The sequence below is a fragment of the Dipodomys ordii genome, unplaced genomic scaffold (genome assembly GCF_000151885.1).
Source record: "Dipodomys ordii isolate 6190 unplaced genomic scaffold, Dord_2.0 Scaffold1, whole genome shotgun sequence".
NCBI lineage: Eukaryota > Metazoa > Chordata > Mammalia > Rodentia > Heteromyidae > Dipodomys > Dipodomys ordii.
The window spans coordinates 22,971,288-22,992,129 of NW_012267217.1; the positions used below are offsets into that span (position 1 = coordinate 22,971,288).

Sequence of the window (20,842 nt, forward strand, 5' to 3'; positions counted from 1 at the left end):
CCCCCTTCCCGGGCCCTCTTCCCGCCCCGCTGACCCGCCGGGTCTGGCCACGGGGGCCTGGGCGGCGCCTACACGGGCACCTCCGGCCTGCACAAGGCCACAAGGTGTGGACGCGAAGCCACGCGGACGCGGAACAGCGAGGACGGCAACGCTCCGGCGCACCCCGAGAACTCCCCCGCCCCCCGACCTCCTGCGCACGCGCACGTGTGCGCCAGCGCGTGCACGGCGCCCGAGCGTCCTGGCGGCGCGCGTCCGAAGCCCCGCCCACCACAGCCCCGCCCACCGCGAGCTCTCCGGCTCCCTCCGCCCGCGGTCGCGGATTCCGTGGTGGAACCTGTGCGAGCGGACGCGGGCCGGCGTGGGACCTGAGCGGCCGCGGCGAGGTGGGTGGGGCGACGGGCTTCGGGGACTGCGCTCCCGGCTTCCCGGTTTCCGGAAGGCCTGGGCCAGGGTGGAGGGAGCAGCGGAGGAGGCAGCCGTCGTGCTCGAACCTGTAGCCCACACGGGGCGGTGAGTCTGGACGGCGGCGAGTGGTGTGTGGGGCGTCGGCCCCGGGCAGGGTCCCCGCGTGACCCCGGCCGAGCGTGGAAGTTCAGGGCTAACTTGATAGGTCGCCCCTGCCAGGAGAGGAAGGAAACGACTCCCGGAGGAGATGGGCCGGGGCCGCACGTGACCCCGAGCGAACGTGCCGTCCTGGAGGCCCTGAGCCACATCGCTGCGGGTCCTGGGATCAGCGCTTAGCGGCTTCAAACAACGACCAACTTCCCCTCCTCACCAGGAAGAGTGATAGTCTGCCATGGGCAGGGAGAAATGAATGGCCCTGAGGGGACGGTAATGTGAAGAAAGTCACACCCACAAGGGACACGTTTTCTCTCACATTTGGATGTTAGATCTAAATCACACACACATCTGGGTCCATATGCATCTATACACAAACATAGTAACGTCTGTATATGGTATATGCAGGAGAGGATTCCAGTGGTGTAAGTTCTTTCAACAATTTACACTTTCACAAAATGAGTACTTGGAAGCTGGAACATGTGGAGGTTTTTTGGGGGGTGGAGGGAAGCAGAAAGTGGAGTGGCAGAGGATCATTGTCAGTGTTTCACTGTATAGTGTGAATATGTTATATATATGTACACATATATATATAAAATATGAAAATTGAACCAGGGGATGGGTAGGGTTAAGAGACAATCACAAAAGGAGTGACATTGATCAATAGCTATGGTACTCCCAATTTTTAAAACTTTTTTAAAAATTGGAAAAAAAAACCCTTTGTGCTAGGCCTCAGTATTTCATCTGAGAGGTTGTGACTTAACGTAACATTTGTGTCATATCATATAGGTTGACATCCTATAATTAATAAAGAGAACTTGAGGAGGCTGGGTGTGGTGGTGGTTCATCTGTAATCCCAGTCACTGGAGATACATGATGATCTGATCCAGGCTGTCAGCCAGCTAAAATCAGGAGACACTGAAGAAGTAATGAAAGTGAAAGAGGGGCTGGAGAAAAGGCTCAAGTAATCGATCATAGGATGAAAGAGGCCCAGAGGAGAATGAGAAATAAACAATACAGCCAAACCCTGAGTTTTTGAAGGTTGATGGGTAGGGATTGAGGGTGTCTGGAAAACAGGATGTGGTCTAAGTCAACAATTCCTTTCCTACTTGAAATCTGTTATAAAGAAAACAAAACAGAAGCTCTTGTTTTGCTGGAAAGATATACCTATACTTATACAAAATAAAAGATGGCTTTGGTGTAATTGTTATGTTTCTCTAATGAGAAATACTGAACTGGTTTTTCTAGGAAGGCTAGATTTGTTTTGCCTACTTTTTAAAAATTAATGCAATTACTTTGTAAGAAAACTGTTATAACTTGTGTTCTTATGCTAATTTTTCTTTGCAGGTAGCTCATTTGACTCTAAGTCTTCTTTAAAAAAGCACAATACTGAAGGATGTCAGAGGCAGTTTTGATTGATCTCTCTGGTTTGAGATTGAATGCTCAGAAAAGCTGCCACCAGACACTATTGAAGACATTAAATGATCTTCAGTACCCTCAGGCTGCCAAGGCCAAGTTCCTATGTGTCATGTGCTGCAGTGACATTGGCTGTAAAAGGGATAGTGAACATGATACTTGTGAATGGGAAACAAGTAACAAACTCTCAGCTCTCTTGAGAGAATTTGAAATTGTTAGCAATCCCAGCATAGCTGCCTCTTTGTATACCATTAAACAAAAAATTGATGAAAAGAATCTGAGCAGCATTAAGATGATTGTACCTGTGCACAGGAAAACATTAATGAAGGCTTTCATTGATCAACTCTTCACTGAGGTATACAAGTTTGAGTTTGAACATTTTCAGGTACCTGTGAGAGATGGCCTTTTGGAGCATTCCACTGAAAGAAACAAAGATCATGAATTTGAAGAAATCCAGAATGAAATACAGACATATTTGAGGAGTCTGCCAGCTCTAAAAGGAGAAATAACTATTATCACAGCTCCTTTGATTCCAGGTATATTCAACACTGTGTTATTTCTAATGCATACATGAAAATTCAGCCTTTCTTCAGACACTACTCACCTGCTTTTTACCCTTCTTTCTTTAATTGATTCTTGTGTTCTTATTGCTCAGTGTGCCTTGTTCACCACATGAGTGTTGTGGTTACCTTGTGGGTCAGTGTGAATATATGAATTTGAAGGCCCCTTCAGAGAGACCCTAAATTTAAAAAAAATGCTCTATGTGTATTCAGCTAAATTCTCCAACACTCCTTAAAAATGAGGTACATTTCTGACCCTATGTATCTTTTATTAAGAAATTCTGAAACTTCAACTCATTGATACTGTCAGAGAAGAGTAAAATTTATAATAAGTCAACCTGCCTTCTTAGTTAAAAAAAATTTTTATGGTGAACTGTTTACTTAATATAATGAAGACAAATAATCAGGAGATTGCCTTTAAAGAGCAGTAATCCTATAGGGAAATAGAATAATTAGTGATATATAATAACATATGGAGTTACAAAGTGCTGTCAGATAAATAAGTAAAGGTTGATGTGACCAGGGTAGGTCTAAAAGAGAGACTAGCTTTTGTAATGCTGTCCAGTCTTCTGTAAAACACATTTTTAATCTTTACTATTTATCCTCAACAGATATTTTCATACATGGGTTTACTACAAGAACAGGTGGTATATCTTATATACCAACTCTTAGCTCATGCAATCTCTTCAGTAGTTCCAAACGGAAAGACCCCAAGATAGTTGTTCATGAAAACCTACGTAGACTGGCAACTGCTGCAGGATTTAATGCAGAGAAATTTTACCACATAAAGGTAAAATTTTATTTCATCTTTGGAAGTTTTAAAGTATATGAGTGTTTTAGTAACTACATGGACTTTAAACTATTTAACTTTTGCATTTGGTATTTCATCTAACATTCTAGGATAATGTTATTGTCCTTCTTCAATTTATATACCATTGCCTAAAGAGCAATTCCCTATGTGTGACTAAATATACATGTGTGTCCACAGATATAGATGCACACAAATATTTTTCACCTGGAGATTCTCAATTGTAAAAATATGATTAATTCTAAGAAAATGTTGTATTACTGCCCTTTTTGATATAAAAGAGGGTCCCTGGGCTGGGAAGGTGGCTTAGTGGTAGAGCACTTCCCTTGCATGCATGAGGCCCTGGGTTCGATTCCCCAGTACCACATAAGCAAAAAGAAAAAAAGCCAGAAGTGGTGCTGTGGCTCAAGTGGTAGAATGCTAGCCTTGAGCTGAAGAGCTGAGGGACAGCGCCCAGGCCCATAGTTCAGGCCCTACGACCGGACCCCCCCCCCAAAAAAAAGAGGTGGTCCCTGAATGGCAGTTAGTCAACTAGGATAGTCATTATGGAAACAATGTCTTTTTTCCTTACAGAATTCTCATTTTATTTGAGTCTGGGAAAAAATAGCACTATCATTAATTTAGTAATTCACATTCTTTTCTAAGAAAGTAAAATTTAGGGGCTGGGAAGGTGGCTTAGTGGTAGAGCGCTTGCCTTGCATACATGAGGCCCTGGGTTCGATTCCTCAGCACCACATAAGCAGAAAAAGCTGGAAGTGGCGCTATGGCTCAAATGGTAGAGTGTTGTGCTAGCCTTGAGCTGAAGAGCTGATGGACAACACCCTGGCCCAGAGTTCAGGTCCTACGACCAACAAAAAAAAAAAAAAAAAATCAAAGAAAGTAAAATTTATATTTTATAAAAAGTGCAGCAAATAAAAATTTGCTCATCTCTGGTGAAAGGTGTTCATGATGGGATGTATTGAATTTTTAAGTATTTTTTCCTCTGAACAAAGTATGTAAAAACATTGCTTTGGCATTTTATTATGTATAGAAGTGATGTATTCATTAGGGTCTACAATTCTTGATACTGTTGCATATTCAATGCTGAAATGAATACTTCCAGTAAAGTTTAAATGTAAGAGATTTTATTTTCAAAACATTTTTATCCCACATCTTTGATACTAGACGGACCATGCCAATGAAGTCTGGATTATGGGAAAGAAGGAGCCTGACTCTTATGATGGAATAACCACAAATCAGAGAGGAGTCACAGTAGCAGCACTGGGTGCAGACTGCATACCTATAGTGTTTGCAGATCCGGTGAAGAAAGCATGTGGGGTTGCTCATTCTGGTAAGGATTAATTAATTGATCATTTATAATTTTACTAATTCTCTAGTATAGGAAAAATGGTTCTTTTCTGGTGGGTATGACAAGTAGATACATTACTTTGTGATGTGGGTGGGCCTGTATATGCATTATAGGAGCAGAGTGAAAATGTATCTGAAGTCAAATTATATGAATCGTGGAATTCCTGAACTAAATGGTATCTAAAGAAGTGGTAGGTACTTAGAATATTTAGGTTTTAATGCTAAATTAGTGTTTCTACCCAAGGATACTATTAACATTTTGGGGAAGATAATCCTACAGTACAGATAGAGTATTTTGGCCCTTGAAATCCACCCCCCAACACACATACACATATACTTTTGGCAGGCAACACTGGGATTTGAACTCAGTACTACATACTTGCTAGGCAGGCTATCTACTCTACTCAAAGCTACTCCAGCCCATTTTTGCACTGGTTATTATTTTTTTTGGGGGGGGGTCTGGTCGTGGGGCCTGAACTCTGGGCCTGGGCACTGTCCCTCAGCTCTTCAGCTCAAGGCTAGCGCTCTACCACTTGAGCCACAGCGCCATTTCCGGCTTTTTTCTTTTTTCTTATGTGGTGCTGAGGAATCGAACCCAGGGCCTCAGGCATGCAAGGCAAGCGCTCTACCACTGAGCTACCTTCCCAGCCCTGGTTATTTTTTAAAATAGGATCTCACTTCCTGTTGAGCTTGTACCTGGATCATGATCTGCCAATTTTGGATTTCCTGTTGTACCTAGGATGACAGGCATGTATAGCCATACCCAGCATCTTTCTACTGAAATGTTTTCTGAACTTTTCTGCATAGGCTAACCTTGAACTATCATCCTCCTGTTCTCAGCCTCCCAAGTACCTAAGATTAGATATGTGAATCACCAGCACTCAGCTGGCCCTTCAAATTCTTAATGTAAATAGTATCCCTCAAACATTGTAATAATCAAACAGCAACTATTAATACTTTTCTTGAAACATTCTCTTGGGGTTTTGTACTGAGAACCCTTGAGGTCCCGACACCAAAAAAGAGGAATGTTAGATATATTGTAATAAGAAGTTCATATAGATAGAGCAAATAAATAAATGATGTGAGTTTAGGAAAGCAAGAAAAGTTTGAAAAAACATATTTAGTTGAAATAACTAAATGTATTTATTTCTAACTACTAGCTGAAGGTAAGTGCAAAGCATTTTTAGATGGTATAATGTGTTAAAGTTACTGAATTTTGTTTTCCAAAGGTAGATTATAATAGTACTTAGATTATCCAGTGATTATGATTCTGTGGGCAATAGGAGATCATCTCTTGAATTTCCTTTGACTTGTAAATCATGACTACTTTTTTTTGCCAGTACGGGGTTTGAACTCAGGACCTTGAGCTCTGTGAGGCTGGATTTGAACCATAATCCTCTGATCTCAGGCTCCTTAGTAGCTAGGATTACAGGTTTGAGCCACTAACACCCAACTTAATACTTTGCTTTTTAGACCATACATTAAAAAAAAGAAAGTGGTATATTTTTATTTTGACCTAGCTAAAGTAATGGAATTGGATAATAAGTCAGGTTTACTGTTAAAAGTAATTTAAAACTTGAATATGAGTTCCTAGATATAGAAATCATTTTTTTATTTCTTAGGTTTGAAAAGATGTAGTTTTAAGATGTCCAAGTTTAAATAGTTGAAGTGTTATAAATGTTAACTTTTGAGTCATTAATAAATTAATTTGGAAGCTGGGAAGGTGGCTCAGTGGTTCTTGCCTCGCATGCATGAGGCCCTGGACTCAGTTCCTCAGCACCACATAAACAAAAAGCCAGAAGTGGCACTGTGGCTCAGGTGTAGAGCTCTGGCCTTGAGCTGAAGAGCTGAGGGACAGTGCCCAGGCCCAGAGTTCAAGCCCCACAACTGACAAAAAAAAAATCAGTTTTGAAATAGAGTACAATTATGTTCAACATATACCTTATTAAAACTGATATCAGGAAGTATAAAATCCTTCTTTGGGATTAATTTGCTGACAAGTCTTTTAAGCTAAATATGTATAGATACATATGCACATACTGTAGGAAAAGAATTAGATAGACAGGAGATGGATGGATTATAAAACAGGATAATTAAAGAAGGTTTCCAAGAAAAAAAACTTAAATGTGTATGTAGAAAAGTCAAAATGCCTATGTCTAGTTGCTTTCCTCGGAAAATCACTGCCTGCATTTTCAAAGATTCTTCAAAATCATCATGTTAAAAACACATTACGTTTTTCTTACACTTTTCTACCACATATATTTCCTATTTTATTTGAGATCCAATTTACTTATAGACTCAGCTTAAAAAGCTTGACATTTCATTTGGTTATTTTCCCATAACCATAGATCCAGCGGGTTGCCAGTCAGATATAAAACTATCGTCTAAGTATTTCTTGCTTCCATCATCTCTTCCCTTGAAAAGACTGATCTCTTCACCCGATGCTTGGCATTACATGGACTTACATGGATAACCTTAGAACTCCATAGGATGCAATGAAGGAGGAGAGCAGTAAAACCGGCAAGGGGATGATAGTCTTGGAAGTGGAGAAGTGTGTGTGTGAGTGTGTGTGTGTGTGTGTGTGTGAATAAGAGAGAAAGTGAAACAGAGAAGGGACTAGTTATTGGAAATGAATTTATGTTAGGTTAAAAAGTGAGGAAATGTTTTTCAAAAAATTATAAAACTGCTAAAAGAAATTGAAGAAAACAAATAGGAAGAAATACCATGTTCATAGTTTGACTTAATGTTATTTAATATTCTTAAAATGTCAATATCACCCTCAAATTATGCACAGATTTAATGCAGTCTTTATGAGATCCCAGAGGCATTTTTCACGGAAACAAATCCATTGTAAAATACTTACCTCAAGGAGCCCTGAATAGTTACAGCAATCTTGAAAAAGAGTGAAGTTGAATGTTTCACACTTTCTGATTTAAAAACTTATAAAGCTATAGTAACCAAAACAGTCTGATACTAGAGTGAAGATATACAACTAAACTAGTGAAAAAGAACAGAAAGTCCTCCTTATCTTCTCTCCCCCAAATCCTGAGGTATGATCAAATGCTTTTAAAAAGGTACAAAACCACCAGCTGCTGTTGACTCATGCCTGTAGTGCTAGCTACTCAGGAGATTGAGATCTTGAAGTCAGCCCAGGCAGGATAGGTTATGAGACTTTTATCTCCAACTAACCAGTAAAAAGCCAGAAGTAGAACTGTGGCTCAAGTGGTAGAGTACTAGCTTTGAGCCAAAAAGCTCAAGGATAGTGCCCAAACCCTAAGTTCAAACCCCAGGATTGGCACACACACACAAAAAGGGGTACCAAACCCCTTTTTGGAAAGGATAATCTTTTCAACAAATAATGCTGGGAAAATTAATCTTGGGCCTTTACCTTATATCATATTCAAAAGTTAAATCAAAATGGGTTGAAGACATAAATGTAAAATTGTAACATCGGGTTAGGCAGTTGTGGGTATAGTACAGAGCCTTGAACTCAAAGGTCTGGAACACTCACTTAGTTTGCTTACTTATGGCTGGTGCTCTACCACTGGAGCCATGCTTCCAGGTCCAGTTGGTTACTTTGGAGATGGGATCTCCCAAACTCTTTTACTTAGGCTGACTTCAAACCTTAATCTTCCAGATCTTAGCTTTCTAGTATTTAGCATTACAGGCATGTCACCAGCACTTGGCTAAGCAATGGTTTGTTTTTGGTTTTTCTTTTTAGATGTTTGAACACAAGAAATAAATGTAAAAATGGATCATTTGGACTTCATCAAAATTTAAGATGTCTGTATCAAAGGGACACAACAGACTAGAAAGGCAACTCATAGAATGAAAAAGGATATCCTATTATGGGTCAATATCCAGATTAAGGAATTCCTACAACCCTATAATAAAACAAGTAGACCGAAAATGGACAAGGAAATAGATATTTTTCTAAGGGTGATATACAAATGGCCAACAAACATATAAAAAGTTATTCAACATTGTTCATAATTAGCGAGATGCAAATCATCTCACATCTATTAGGATAACTAATAAATTTGAAAAATAACAAGTATTAAGGGTATGAGAATTATGAACGCTGTGCACTATTAATTGGCATATAAAATGATGTAGCTCCTATCAAAGCAGTATGGAACTTCCTCAAGTATTTGAAAAAATAGGCAGAGTTCAGGGACTAAAACCTGTAATGCTTGCTTATTCAGAGGAGAGAATAAGAGGATTGTGGTTCAAGTTCAAGGCCAACCCAGGAAGAAAATTCATGAGATCCCATTTCAACAAGAAAAGCTGGATGTAGTGGTGTGTGCCTGTCATCACAGCTAAGCAGAAAGTACAAATAGGAGGATTGAGGTTAATTCTAGACTTGGCATAAGTGCAAGACTCTCTTCAAGACATAGCTAGAGCCAAAAAGACTGAGGATATATGTATCTCAAGTGTAGAGTGCCTGCTGTCAAGTGTAAAGCTCTGAGTTCAAACCCACATACCGCAAAAAAGAAATTTTAATAGAATTACAATCCAACAATTCTAATTCTATTCTGGATATATATCCAAAATAATTTAAAATGGAATCCGTGAGAGATACTTGTACACTTAGCTCTGTAACAGCTTTGTTAACAGTATCTAAGAACTGAAAGTTAAGTACAATGGTAGATAAGTGGATTAGCAAGACATGCATATATACAATGGTATATTATTTGGTCTTAAAAAGGCAGGAAATTCTGACACATTCTACAACATGGAGGAACCTTGAGGACTGTATGTTAAATAAGCCATTCACAAAAGGCTAACAGTATATGAATCTACCATATGAAGTATCTACAGTAATCAAATGTCTTAGAAAACAAAGGGGAAGGGAGAATTGAAGACTTTTTCTTTAATGGGTCTAGAGTTTCATATTTACAAGATGAAAAGGTTTTTAAAAATTGGCTGCAGAATAATGCCAATCAAGTTTAATACTGAACTATACACTTAACATGGTTAAAATGGCATATTTTGTGGGGTTTTTTTAACCATATAGGAAAAAGAAAACCAAAAAGATGGGAATTGCATGGGGTAAAAAGATACAAGCCCTGTAGAAGTAGATCATATGGAACATTTTCAAAAGGAAATGTAAAGGAACAACCACTAAATGTTTATTCTATGTTAAATACATTGTATAATGCTTCTCAGTTACTACATTAGAGTATTGGTATTGCACTATAATTAATGTTGTGATTCATTTATTATTTCTGGACTTTGGAAAGTGCCCACATTGAATCTGTTCTTTTTTAGCTCAGACATAAATTCACTTGAGGTCATGTCTTAATTTTTCTTATCTCTTTTTCTTCCTTTGCCAGGCTGGAAAGGCACCTTGTTAGGTGTTGCTATGGCTACAGTGAATGCCATGAGAGCAGAATATGGCTGTCTGTTGGAAGACATTATTGTTGTACTGGGACCTTGTGTAGGACCTTGCTGCTTCACTCTTCCCAGGAAAGCTGCAAATGCATTTCATAATCTTCATCCTTCTTGTGTACGTCTATTGGACTCACCAAATCCCTACATTGATATTCGTAGAGCCTCCAGGTATGCTTGATTTCATTGTAGAATTGTAAGCTTGATTGTTGATTATTGCTTCTAAAATGAAAACTACTTTAGGGAACCATTAGTAACTCCTATGACAGTTCAGGTAACAAATATTCTAGTACCTGAAATACACATACAAAATAAAACTCATTGTAGATTATGAAATCTATTTGCATTATGTTCAAATAACAGATAGGTTCTTGTCAGCTTATCTCTTACTTATTTAAAAGTGAAGGAAGGGCTGGGAAAGTGGCTCAGTGGTAGAGCACTTGCCTCGCATGCTCGAGGCCCAGGGTTCGATTCCTCAGCACCACATAAGAAAAAAGCCGGAAGTGGCGCTGTGTCTCAAGTGGTAGAGTGCTAGCCTTGAGGTGAAGAGCTGAGGGACAGCACCCAGGCCCAGAGTTCAGGCCCCATGACTGGACCCCCAAAAAAAAAAAAAGTGAAGGAAGAAACAGTTGTCCTTTAAAGAGAACTGCATAAATTTCATGTAGAATAGCAAGCATAAACTTTACTTTGTTTCCTTTGGTAAATTGTATGAAATACATTAACTAACAGAAGCTGATATTTTTAAAGTATTCTCATTCCCGAACTAGTATATTAACAAAAATAAGAGATAATATAAATGCATAGCTACTCTCAAGTTTTATTTGGTATTATCCATTTTTAATTTATGAAATTTGTTCTTAATGTCTGGAAAATTTGTCATTTCTACAAAGAAAGTTGATGTCTAATTTAACTCATGTTTCTATTTCTGTCAGCAAAACCATACCCAGATTCTTTGTCATTTAATACATACGTATAAAGGATCCAAATTGATTCTTGTATGTGACCTGTAGAATAAGTATTACTAACTTTTACTCATCTTTTTTATTATGTTACAAACTGTATGTGAGGAGACAAATTTTTCTTTGAAAAAATAAAGTTGATAGAAGAAAAGGAGATGGGAAGGGTAGATGATTAAAAAACATAATAGGGCTGGGAAGGTGGCTCAGTGGTAGAGTGCTTGCCTTGCATGCATGAGGCCCTGGGTTCGATTCCTCAGCACCACATAAGCAGAAAAAGCCAGAAGTGGCACTGTAGCTCAAATATGGTAGAGCACTAGCCTTGAGCTAAAGAGCTGAGGGACAGTGTCCAGGCCCAGAGTTCAGGCTCCATAACCAACAAAAACAAAACAAAACAACAACAAAAACCATAGTGTATATATGAACCAAATCCATCTTGTCTACAAAGACCCTGGTAACTTAAATTTTTTGTGAGTATACACTTGATTTTGATCATAAATGTCTGTGCCCATATCATGTCTACCAGGCAGAATGAAAATTCGTGTAGTTCAGTTCATATTTGAACTTAGGTGCTGAATGGTGAAAAAAAATCAACTATTTCCTGACTGGTTCCTGTTGTGTAAATAAACAATTTGCAGTTTCCCAAGCAGCTTTTTCTTGAAAGTCTGACACTAGTAGCTATCCATACGTTCTTCCTGTTGCATTGGATATTGGTAAAATGAACTCTTGTGTCTTTGAAAAATCTTTATCCCAAGGATTCTTCTAGAACGAGGAGGAATTCATCCACACAACATTCAGGATAAGAGTCAAGATCTTGGCCTTTGTACATCATGCAATCCTGACAAGTTTTTCTCCCATGTCCGAGATGGCCTTAACTTTGGTACACAGATTGGCTTCATATCAATTAGAGAATGAGGTATGGTAGGTGTCCCCTTTCTAATCTCGCTCTAATTGATGTCTTTTGCTTTCTCTGTCTCTCTCCATTTTGATTTCCCTTTTATCAGTTTTATTTTATTTTTTGATTTTTTTTAAGATAGGATTTTAGGGCTGACCTAGAAGTTGGTAAACTTACCCTTTCTTTGTCCAGTACTCTACTACTATTAAAATTAAATTTTAGTTATAGAAACTGTTTATCTCCTCCACTTCATTAGACTCAAAGAAGAAAAAAAATCTTAGTTTGATTCATCTGTGCTTAACATGTAGTGCCTGACAAATAGGATATTCAGTAAGTAATAAACTGAACAGATGCATTCCTGATTTTCCTATATAATGATGAATAATCGGGCAGACTTACCTAAAAGTATAAACATAAAGTAATTTACTCTTCTAAAATCCTCTGTGTATGGAAGTGGTGCTGTAGCTCAAGAGGTAGAGCGCTCGCCTTGAGCTGAAGAGCTGAGGGACAGCGCCCAGGCCCAGAGTTCAAGCCCCATGACCGACAAAAAAAATAAAATAAAATCCTCTGTGTATATCCTTTATCTCTGTACTTTTCTTAACATCATTTTTCCCCCTGGTATTGGGGTTGCAAGTCAGAGCCTAACACTTGCTAAGCAGGCATTGTACCACTTGAGTCCTATACCCTTTAGTTATGTTTGGGGTAAGGTCTTACATTTATACCTGACCATCCTGGACTATATTTCTTCTGTTTATACTTTTCACATAGCTGGAACAACAGGTATGTACCACCATGTCCAGTTTTTATTGAATGAAATAGGGTCTTATGAACTTTTTACCTGAGCTTAACCACAAACTACAATTGTTTTATCTCCCATTCCCAAGAAGCTAAGATTTCAGGAATATATCACTATACTTGGCCTCATAGCATCTTTATATCATTCATATTTTTAATTTTAGAGGAAAAAATCTTTGCATCAAAATTCTAAGTTCTAGAATAGGGAATTCACAACTATATAGACTGACTTGGTTTTCAACTAGATTTCCAACTGCTAGCTGTAGTGCAGCTTTCCAGTTGTTTCTTGAGAGCTTGTTTGGAAATTCTGTTGGAGGAAGGAGCACAGCTACTTGTTTACCCTTGACCAAGGATGATTCTTTGTCAGAGAAGGCTATCTCCAACAAAGCATGTGGCTTCAGGAGAGTCATCCATGGAACAGGAGGAAGGAGACACCTGCCTAGACAACCAGAGCATCCCAATCAACCCTGGCAGTCAGCAGGTTGACAGATGTCACCACCAGACTGCCTTCCCATCCCAGTTGTTTTCTTTAAAGAGACATAGAGTAAACGTTTTATGTTTTATGAGACACACAATATCTCTCTCTACTGCTCTACTTTGTCATTATAGGGCAAGAGTAGACATGACAGTACAAAAATAAGTGAGTATGTCTGTGTTCCAATTAAGCTATTCACAAAAGAAAGAAAAGTTTCTTTAGAGCTATGTAGAAATATTGTGTGACTGTGACTGAGTACTGATCTTTTAGTGTACAATCAACTTTCCCTAAAGATCCTTTTAACTGAATTAGTGTTTTTAGTCTTTACACTGTATTTAACTCTTTAATACATAAAACAATCTTTAAAATAGATTTCACAGTTCATCTTAATATGTTTCTGTGTGCCAGTCCTGGGGCTTGAACTCAGGGACTAGATGCTGTCCCTGAGTTTTTCTGCTCAAGGCTAGTGCTCTACAACTTAAACCACAGCTCCACTTCTGTTTTTTTGGTACTTAAGGAGGTAAGAGTCTTGTGGACTTTCCTGCCAAGGCTCGCTTCAATCATTAATCCTCAGATCTCAGTCTGTAACTAGGATTATAAGTGTGAGCCACCATTGCCCACCTCTTACCTTAATACTTTAGTTACACTAATTTGGGTCTCATGTTGATCTTCGTTCCTTTTTTCAGGTACTTGACTGGATTTTTGCATAACTGCTTCCTGACTTCTTCCAAGTTGACTGCAAAACAGAATTTTCACTGATTGATTTATTGCCATGAAGAATACATCTTTAAGAGTATATTTTCACTATTATCTAACACCAAATATCTTCATTTAATTCTAATGACAGAAGACTCAGTATGATGTTTTACAGATGAAGATTATTCTTAGAGCTTGTTCCTTCTATCTGTGCCTTCAATCAGAAACGGGTCTTTTCAATTCAGGACTTATTGCCTACCCTTATTTTCATGTACTGGCTTATGCAGATGTGAATCAAAATGAGTAAGATTTTTTTTCCTTTCAGTCTAATGCAGTGAAAGAGAAAAAAACACTTTCTACAACTAAAATTTAATTGTGATAGTAGAATAATGTGAGTAGTAGAGGCTTAACTTTACCCAGAAGACAGGATAGAGAACATGACATATGACATCTGCCACAAAAATATGCAGTTTTTTGACAGATGGCAACCAGCCATAACACTGTAAACCAGGACATGCAACTGAAAAGTCCATAGTGTATCCTAGAACAAAGGGAGGGGAGGAGTGGGAACTAGACAAACAACATGGGAATAGGTTAGTATAAATCTCAACTGCTTTGTCTGATAGTTTGAAATCTATTTTCCTGGAAATTAATAGGCATCAGAAGTAGAGGCTAACAGAATAGACTCAGACTGTGAGAGTCCAAAGTTTAGGTCAGAGAAGGTCAAAATATTTCAAAAAAGAAACCAGGCACCAGTGGCTCACACCTCTAATCCCAGCTACTTGGGAGTCGGAAATCAGGAAGATTTCAGTCTAAGGCAAGGCAGAAAGTTCAGGAGACCACATCTCAGCCAGTAGATGGGGACAGTGGTGCATGCCTGTCAGCTACACAGGAAGCTGGGATCTAGAGATTGTTGTTCCAGACTTTTCCCAACCAGAAAAGTTTGCAAGACCCCTCTCAGCAGAAAAAGCTAGGCACAATGGTGCCTTTCATCCCAGCTACTGCAAAAATATAAATAGGATTATGGTCCAAGCTGCCTAGGCAAAAAACAAGAGCTGTCTCAAAAATAACCAGTGTAAAAAGTTCTGACCATGAGGCTCAGATAGTAGAGCACTTACCTCGTCAGCACAACCTGAGTTTAGACTTTAATATATATAATTTCAACAAAGAAATAATGAAATGTCATTGAGCTACTAAAAATTGGGCAGAAAAGTCCTTTCTCCAGTTTATCAGCAAAAATGCTGGACTTGAGGTATGGGTCAAGTGTTAGAGCACCAGTTTATACAATAAGGTGAGGCCCCAATTTCAAGCCTCAGCACAAAAAATAAAAGATAAAAGGAAAGAAGGAGCAAAGGAAAGATGAAAATTTGCGTAGAAGCTAGCACACATGTAAAAATACTCAAAAGGAAATCTTCAGGGATCAAATAAAGAATTCAGAGGATCATCTGTACTAACCCTGTTCTACAGCCAATGGTGGCAGTCATATTTCAGAGCATTAAGACAATGAACAGGTGTTGGCTTTTTTATGGTATTTTCTTAAGAAGAGTATGGGGGATTGCATATGAAAGGTAGTGATTTTTTTTACTTTGGATGATAGTTTCCATGTATTTTCTGTAGGCTAACGAGAAAAAAAATGTCAAGCTACATTTAACTTGGGAAATGTATAATTTTAATGGAAGTTGTCACATTGTACCTTAAGTTTTTTTTATACATGTATTTCCTACATGCATATGCAGTATACATTTGCTTGGTGCTTGCAAAGACCTTGGAAATATGCTATCTCAAGTTAACCTTTACAGCTGCTATGAAATATAAAACATCAGGTGTTCCCTTTTATTCAAATGAAAAACAGCCTCATTGAGGTAGAGTTCAAAATTGCATAATATGTGATGATGATATGACTTTGAACACACATTTTATGAGATTTTTTTCAGTAATCATAGCTCTCTTACTTTGTTTTCAACTTTTGCTAATATCATTTATTCATGCATTAAGTCAAGTTTTGTTCAGGTACTAGGATAGGTCATAGTCCTCAACATGTTTAATAGTCTGTGCAAAGTGATAGTGCCTATACCAGTACTGTGATGTGTGGTAGGGTTTCCATAGGTTGGCTCTTTGTTTAGTTTAATTCTTCTATTCACTCTGTAATCTGATGCAAAATTTAAATAAAATACCTCATTGCTCCTAGTTTAGGAAAGACATTAAACACAAAGGATAAGAGAGAAATTCCAAACTCATGTAAAAGAATCAAGTGATTAAGGACTAAATTTAATATTGAGAACAATTGGTTTAAAGTTTGTAAGTTTATATAGAGTACTAACCAGCCATATTGCACTCTGTGTACTGAAACATTCCAAAACCAAATAAAAACTATTATTTGTTAACTGTGATTTGGGGACCATCTGTACCAAAGCATATAATGCTGTTATGACTGAGTGAGAAGTATGAATTCAGTAACTCAAAATCAGAACTATTCAGTTGTTAAATAATCATATCTTATTTCCTCTATAAGATCTTTGTCATTTCTAAGCAGTTGTTTATAGGTCTCTTGGAATTTTAGGGTACAAAGCAATGATAACTTCTAGTAAATGAAGTTTTGTTTTTAACTAACTGCTATTGGTATTGCACATTGATAGTACAGTTTGACATCTACTAACAAGAGGGATTATGCTTATAAATCAAGTTCATGGTTTGACTTTTATAAAAATGCTGATTATCAAACTAAAGTTTAGTAATATGGCATTTGTCCTCTTGTCTAAATGTGATTTTAAAGTGTAAAGAATGGCATTGTTACTAAATATTCTATACTACATAAATGGTCATACCACTAGAGGCAGTATTTTTACAAGTAGTTATGACATATCTGGGTATAAAGTTTGAATCAGTTTTAATCTGTTATTTACTTGTGCAAAAAAAAAGTAGTATTTAAATTAGTGACAGTATTGCTCTCAGAGTACAGTGTTTTTTAGTACAAGTAAATAAAAGAATTAAGGGACTCTTAACCACCTCAAACCTAACTAAAGAATTGCTATAAATACTTATTTCTATGTGTACGATTTTTATAGGAAAACACAGAGAAGCTCATACTGTGTCACATGACAAAACATAACATCCACAAGCTGGAAACTATGAGTATAGTACACATGTCAAAGTAGGATTGACCTTTTTTATCACTTGGTTGTCCTAATTTTATGCTTACCTTTACTCATCTTAACGTTTGTGTGAACACTTAGCAAATCCTGCCAACCTACTGAAGTTCTGCACTTTAAAGAAACCTGCTAAAGAAGGAGGTAACAATGCTTGATAGGAAATGTATTCATTACCTTACTCATGTAACTGTAACCCCTCTGTACATTATTTTTACAATAACAATAAAATATATTTAAAACAATAAAGAATCCTGCTCAGTTATCTGTACTTTTTTCTGTATATGTGTGATTTTTTGTGCAGGGTCAATGGCAAGAAAGAAATATATATGTGATAAATATATTTAGTCTCTTTGCCTTACCTAAAGTTAGTTCACATATAGAAACACATTGGGGACAGTAGAATCGTAGAATTCTCTGTGATTTATAAAAGCAAATTGTGTAGTAAAGGATGATATGTATGTTCAGTGTTTGTTGGAACACTGATCTAGGCCACATACTTCCTAATACAGGCAGTGATTCTAAACTTGTGATTTCGAAGATGAGGCAGCTATAAGCAGTACATTGTTGTGTATGAGGTTATTCTGATCAGTAAAGGAAAAAGAAACATTCTGTTACAGCATTTTCCAGATTAACACATTTAGCACGAACTCATGCTAAATGAGTTTTAACACCATTGAAAGTAATCACATTCTCCTTAGTATTTTCTTTGCTGACAAAGAAATAACATTCCCCATGTCTGTGACAAATGCCTGAACTATGTTCTTTGAGTCACAAGTAGATGCTTTTGTTTTATTGAATTCTCAGAGGCTTAGGTGTCTGTTTTCTATATATTAATCAAAATGTAAAGCAGATCATAGCTCAAAATAGCACATTTCTTTTCTACCACCCCCCCCGAAATGAGCACTCTTATTTCATGAGAAACATTTTTAGAAAATAGTTTTACTGATGGTGACAATTTTTAGTATCCTTCATGTCCTATTTTTTTAGTTCTAGCATCTCGTTCTCACTTGGCTCTTCCACTCATAGCTCATGATCTATCCCTTGAGCCATTCCTTCACTTTGGTTTTTTGCTAGTTAATAGGAAAGAAGAGTCTTGTCTTCCTAGCCTGACTTTGAACTGTGATCCTCAGTTCTCTGACTCCTGGGTAACTAGAATTAAGAAGTGAGTCCCTAGTGCCTCACTTCATTGTCTTAACACTTAAACTCTTGCTTCAGATGCCATCTTACCATGCTTCCCCATTCCTTTCTGTTTCTTCATCATAAGCCTAAAAGTTACATCCATAACTCCTCATTCATTTTTCATATTTGATATTTGTGTTCACAAGATATTCATTCTTTTGAGTTTACTTCTTTTAAATACATGTCAGACATGGCAATAAAATAGCTTGTTATACATATTCTATGGCCCACAGAGTATTCTATCCTTCAAACTTAACCCATCATCTTCCCTCAAATACCTAACTTCATTGAGTGTTCTGCCTCAGAGAGGAAACCACTATTCCTAGTTCATCCAGAAGCACTGGAGTGTTCTGAATACCTCCCTTTCCTTTTCTACTTCCCTTCCCACACCACTGGCTCCATCTGTCTTATCTGTTCCCATGTCCCTGTCTCAAGTGCTATGGATATTCAGGTTATCTTCCCTTATTTGAGACCCCAGAGCTGCCTTCTTAACTAGTAATTTCTTACTGAATCCCTTCCTATACTGCCATTATTACTTATTTTAAAATAAAATCTGATCACAATATATCCCATGAGATAAATTTATGGCTTTCCCATCACCTCTTTCATCACCCCTGCTTATTTCTGTTTCCATCATTGCCTACTCTATAACATTGATGTAGCCATTCTGTAATTTTTGTTTCCTAGAATATGCCAGGAAGCTATTCCAGACAAAGAGGTTGTTTGCATTCAAAGACTGATTAGTACTCATACTTTGTTCAAGATTGCTTTCACTTAGGTTTTCTACCATTCACAATAACCAAGTTATGAAATCAGCCTAGGTGCCCAACAACTGGTTATTGAATAAACAAAGCATGGTACATATATACAATGGAATATTATCCAACCATAAATGAGAATGTAATTACATCATATTAAGCAAGATCATCATATTAAGCAAGATGATACAAGAACAGTAAGTCAAGTATGTTTTTGCTCATTTGCAGAATCAGACCTAAAAAATAATAATGTGATTGTAAAATAGGACCTATAGCAGGAGTAGTGGATGAGATAGAGAAAAAGGAGAGGTAGGAGAGAGGATTAGAGAAGTGTAGTATGACTATATATGCAATTACACAATGAAATCACACAACACTCGAAGAGAGTGGTTGAGTGATGTAAATGGGGTGAATTTGATCAAATTGCATGATACTCAACTTGTAAATATCAAGTGAAGCTAATTTTTTGTTGTTATTGGTTGTAGGGCTTGAACTCAGGGCCTGGGTGCTGTCCCTGAGCTCCTTTGCTCAAGGCTCGCACTCTACCCAGTTTGACCCAATCTCCACTTCTGGTTTTTGAGTGGTTACTTAGAGATAAGAATCTCCCAGAGACTTTTCTGTCCCAGCAGGCTTTGAACCAATATCCTCAGATCTCAGCCTCCTGTGTAGCTAGGATAACAGGCGTGAGCCACCCATGCCTAACTAATTGTGCTAATTTAAAAAAAAAATCCTCACCAACTCTTCCCTTCCCAAACCTTAATCTCTGCAGGTAGGTGATGTTTTAGAGGTCTCAAGTGTTGTTTAGGGGGTGTATATTTTAGAAAAAATTGAAGTCTGGTTCTTCTGTGTTGGCCCCTTAGAAAAACTGAATATTAGAAAAAAATCCATGTTCTGTTTTGCAACTTCATGGAAATCATACCTCCAAATTTCTAATCTACTCTAGATGAAGTAAAAAAGACTTATTGCACAGGGATAAAAGAGATTTTGCACTTCCAGCTTTTCCCACACACTCGAACCATTAGTCATATTATTTTACTTATGTAAATTTTAATTCATAGCCTTTGAATGAGTACATCTATTTAAAGTACATGAAGAAAATTTTGCCTTGAAAATACTCAACGATCAGGTTTAAATAGTCATCTCTTTCTCCTTCATTACACTTCCCTTCCAGTTTAAGAATATGCTTGGAATAAAATGTACTCCAGGATCTGTTTGTTAAACATCCTGTTCTATCCTTTACTTTCATATCGTAAGTTTTGAGTTTCTTAGTACTAATGTGATTCTTGTGCTTGGCTTTTCAAACTGATGGTAAAGGAATTAAATCACAGGATAAAGGGCAAAGTCCTTTTCATTTGATGCGTAAAATGTTACTATTCTAGCTTATAAAAGTGTCCTTAAAAAATAATTTCTTAAAACCCGTGCTGTGGCATTCAGATTCTGTAATTCTATGTTCTGTGATGGTCTTTTTTTGTATCTTTAAAAAGTATCTACAATTCTCACTGGTTATCTTGCTAAATGATTTGTTGGGCAATCTTCCTGATTCATGATCATAGTAGTGGTTTTGAATTATCATTCCAAAACTCCTTCTGGACATGAAACAGACTAACAAGATAGAAAAGACAGAAAGGCGGCTGGGAATGTGGCTTAGTGGTACAGTGCTAGTTTAGCATGCATGAAGCCTGGGTTTGACTCCTCAGTACCACATGAACAGCAAAAGCCAGAAGTCGCAATGTGGTTCAAGTGGTAGAGTACTAGCCTTGAGCAAAAGAAGTTCAGGGACGGTGCCCAGGCCCTGAGTTCAAGCCCCAGGACTGGCAAAATGAAGAAAAAGGAGGAGGAGGAGGAGGAGAAGGGGGAGG

General features: G+C 37.8%; 1 protein-coding gene across 1 annotated transcript; it reads left to right on the forward strand.

Moving 5' to 3' along the window:
- The first annotated feature begins 290 nt into the window (after window positions 1–290).
- Lacc1 (laccase (multicopper oxidoreductase) domain containing 1) lies at window positions 291–15,104 on the forward strand. Its single transcript, XM_013011436.1, has 7 exons — window positions 291–383; window positions 1,906–2,510; window positions 3,146–3,324; window positions 4,507–4,672; window positions 10,026–10,251; window positions 11,792–11,952; window positions 13,888–15,104. Exons 2-6 carry the CDS (start codon window positions 1,955–1,957, stop codon window positions 11,949–11,951), a joined length of 1,287 nt encoding a protein of 428 aa, XP_012866890.1. The 5' UTR covers window positions 291–383; window positions 1,906–1,954; the 3' UTR covers window position 11,952; window positions 13,888–15,104.
- The last annotated feature ends 5,738 nt before the right edge of the window (window positions 15,105–20,842 follow it).

Bases quoted from the DNA above. Each gene is read 5' to 3' on its own strand.
- Lacc1 (XM_013011436.1), top strand. From the start codon at position 1,955: ATGTCAGAGGCAGTTTTGATTGATCTCTCTGGTTTGAGATTGAATGCT. The intron at 4,673-10,025 runs GTAAGGATTAAT...TTCCTTTGCCAG, and splicing joins ATGTGGGGTTGCTCATTCTG to GCTGGAAAGGCACCTTGTTA. The intron at 10,252-11,791 runs GTATGCTTGATT...CTTTATCCCAAG, and splicing joins GATATTCGTAGAGCCTCCAG to GATTCTTCTAGAACGAGGAG.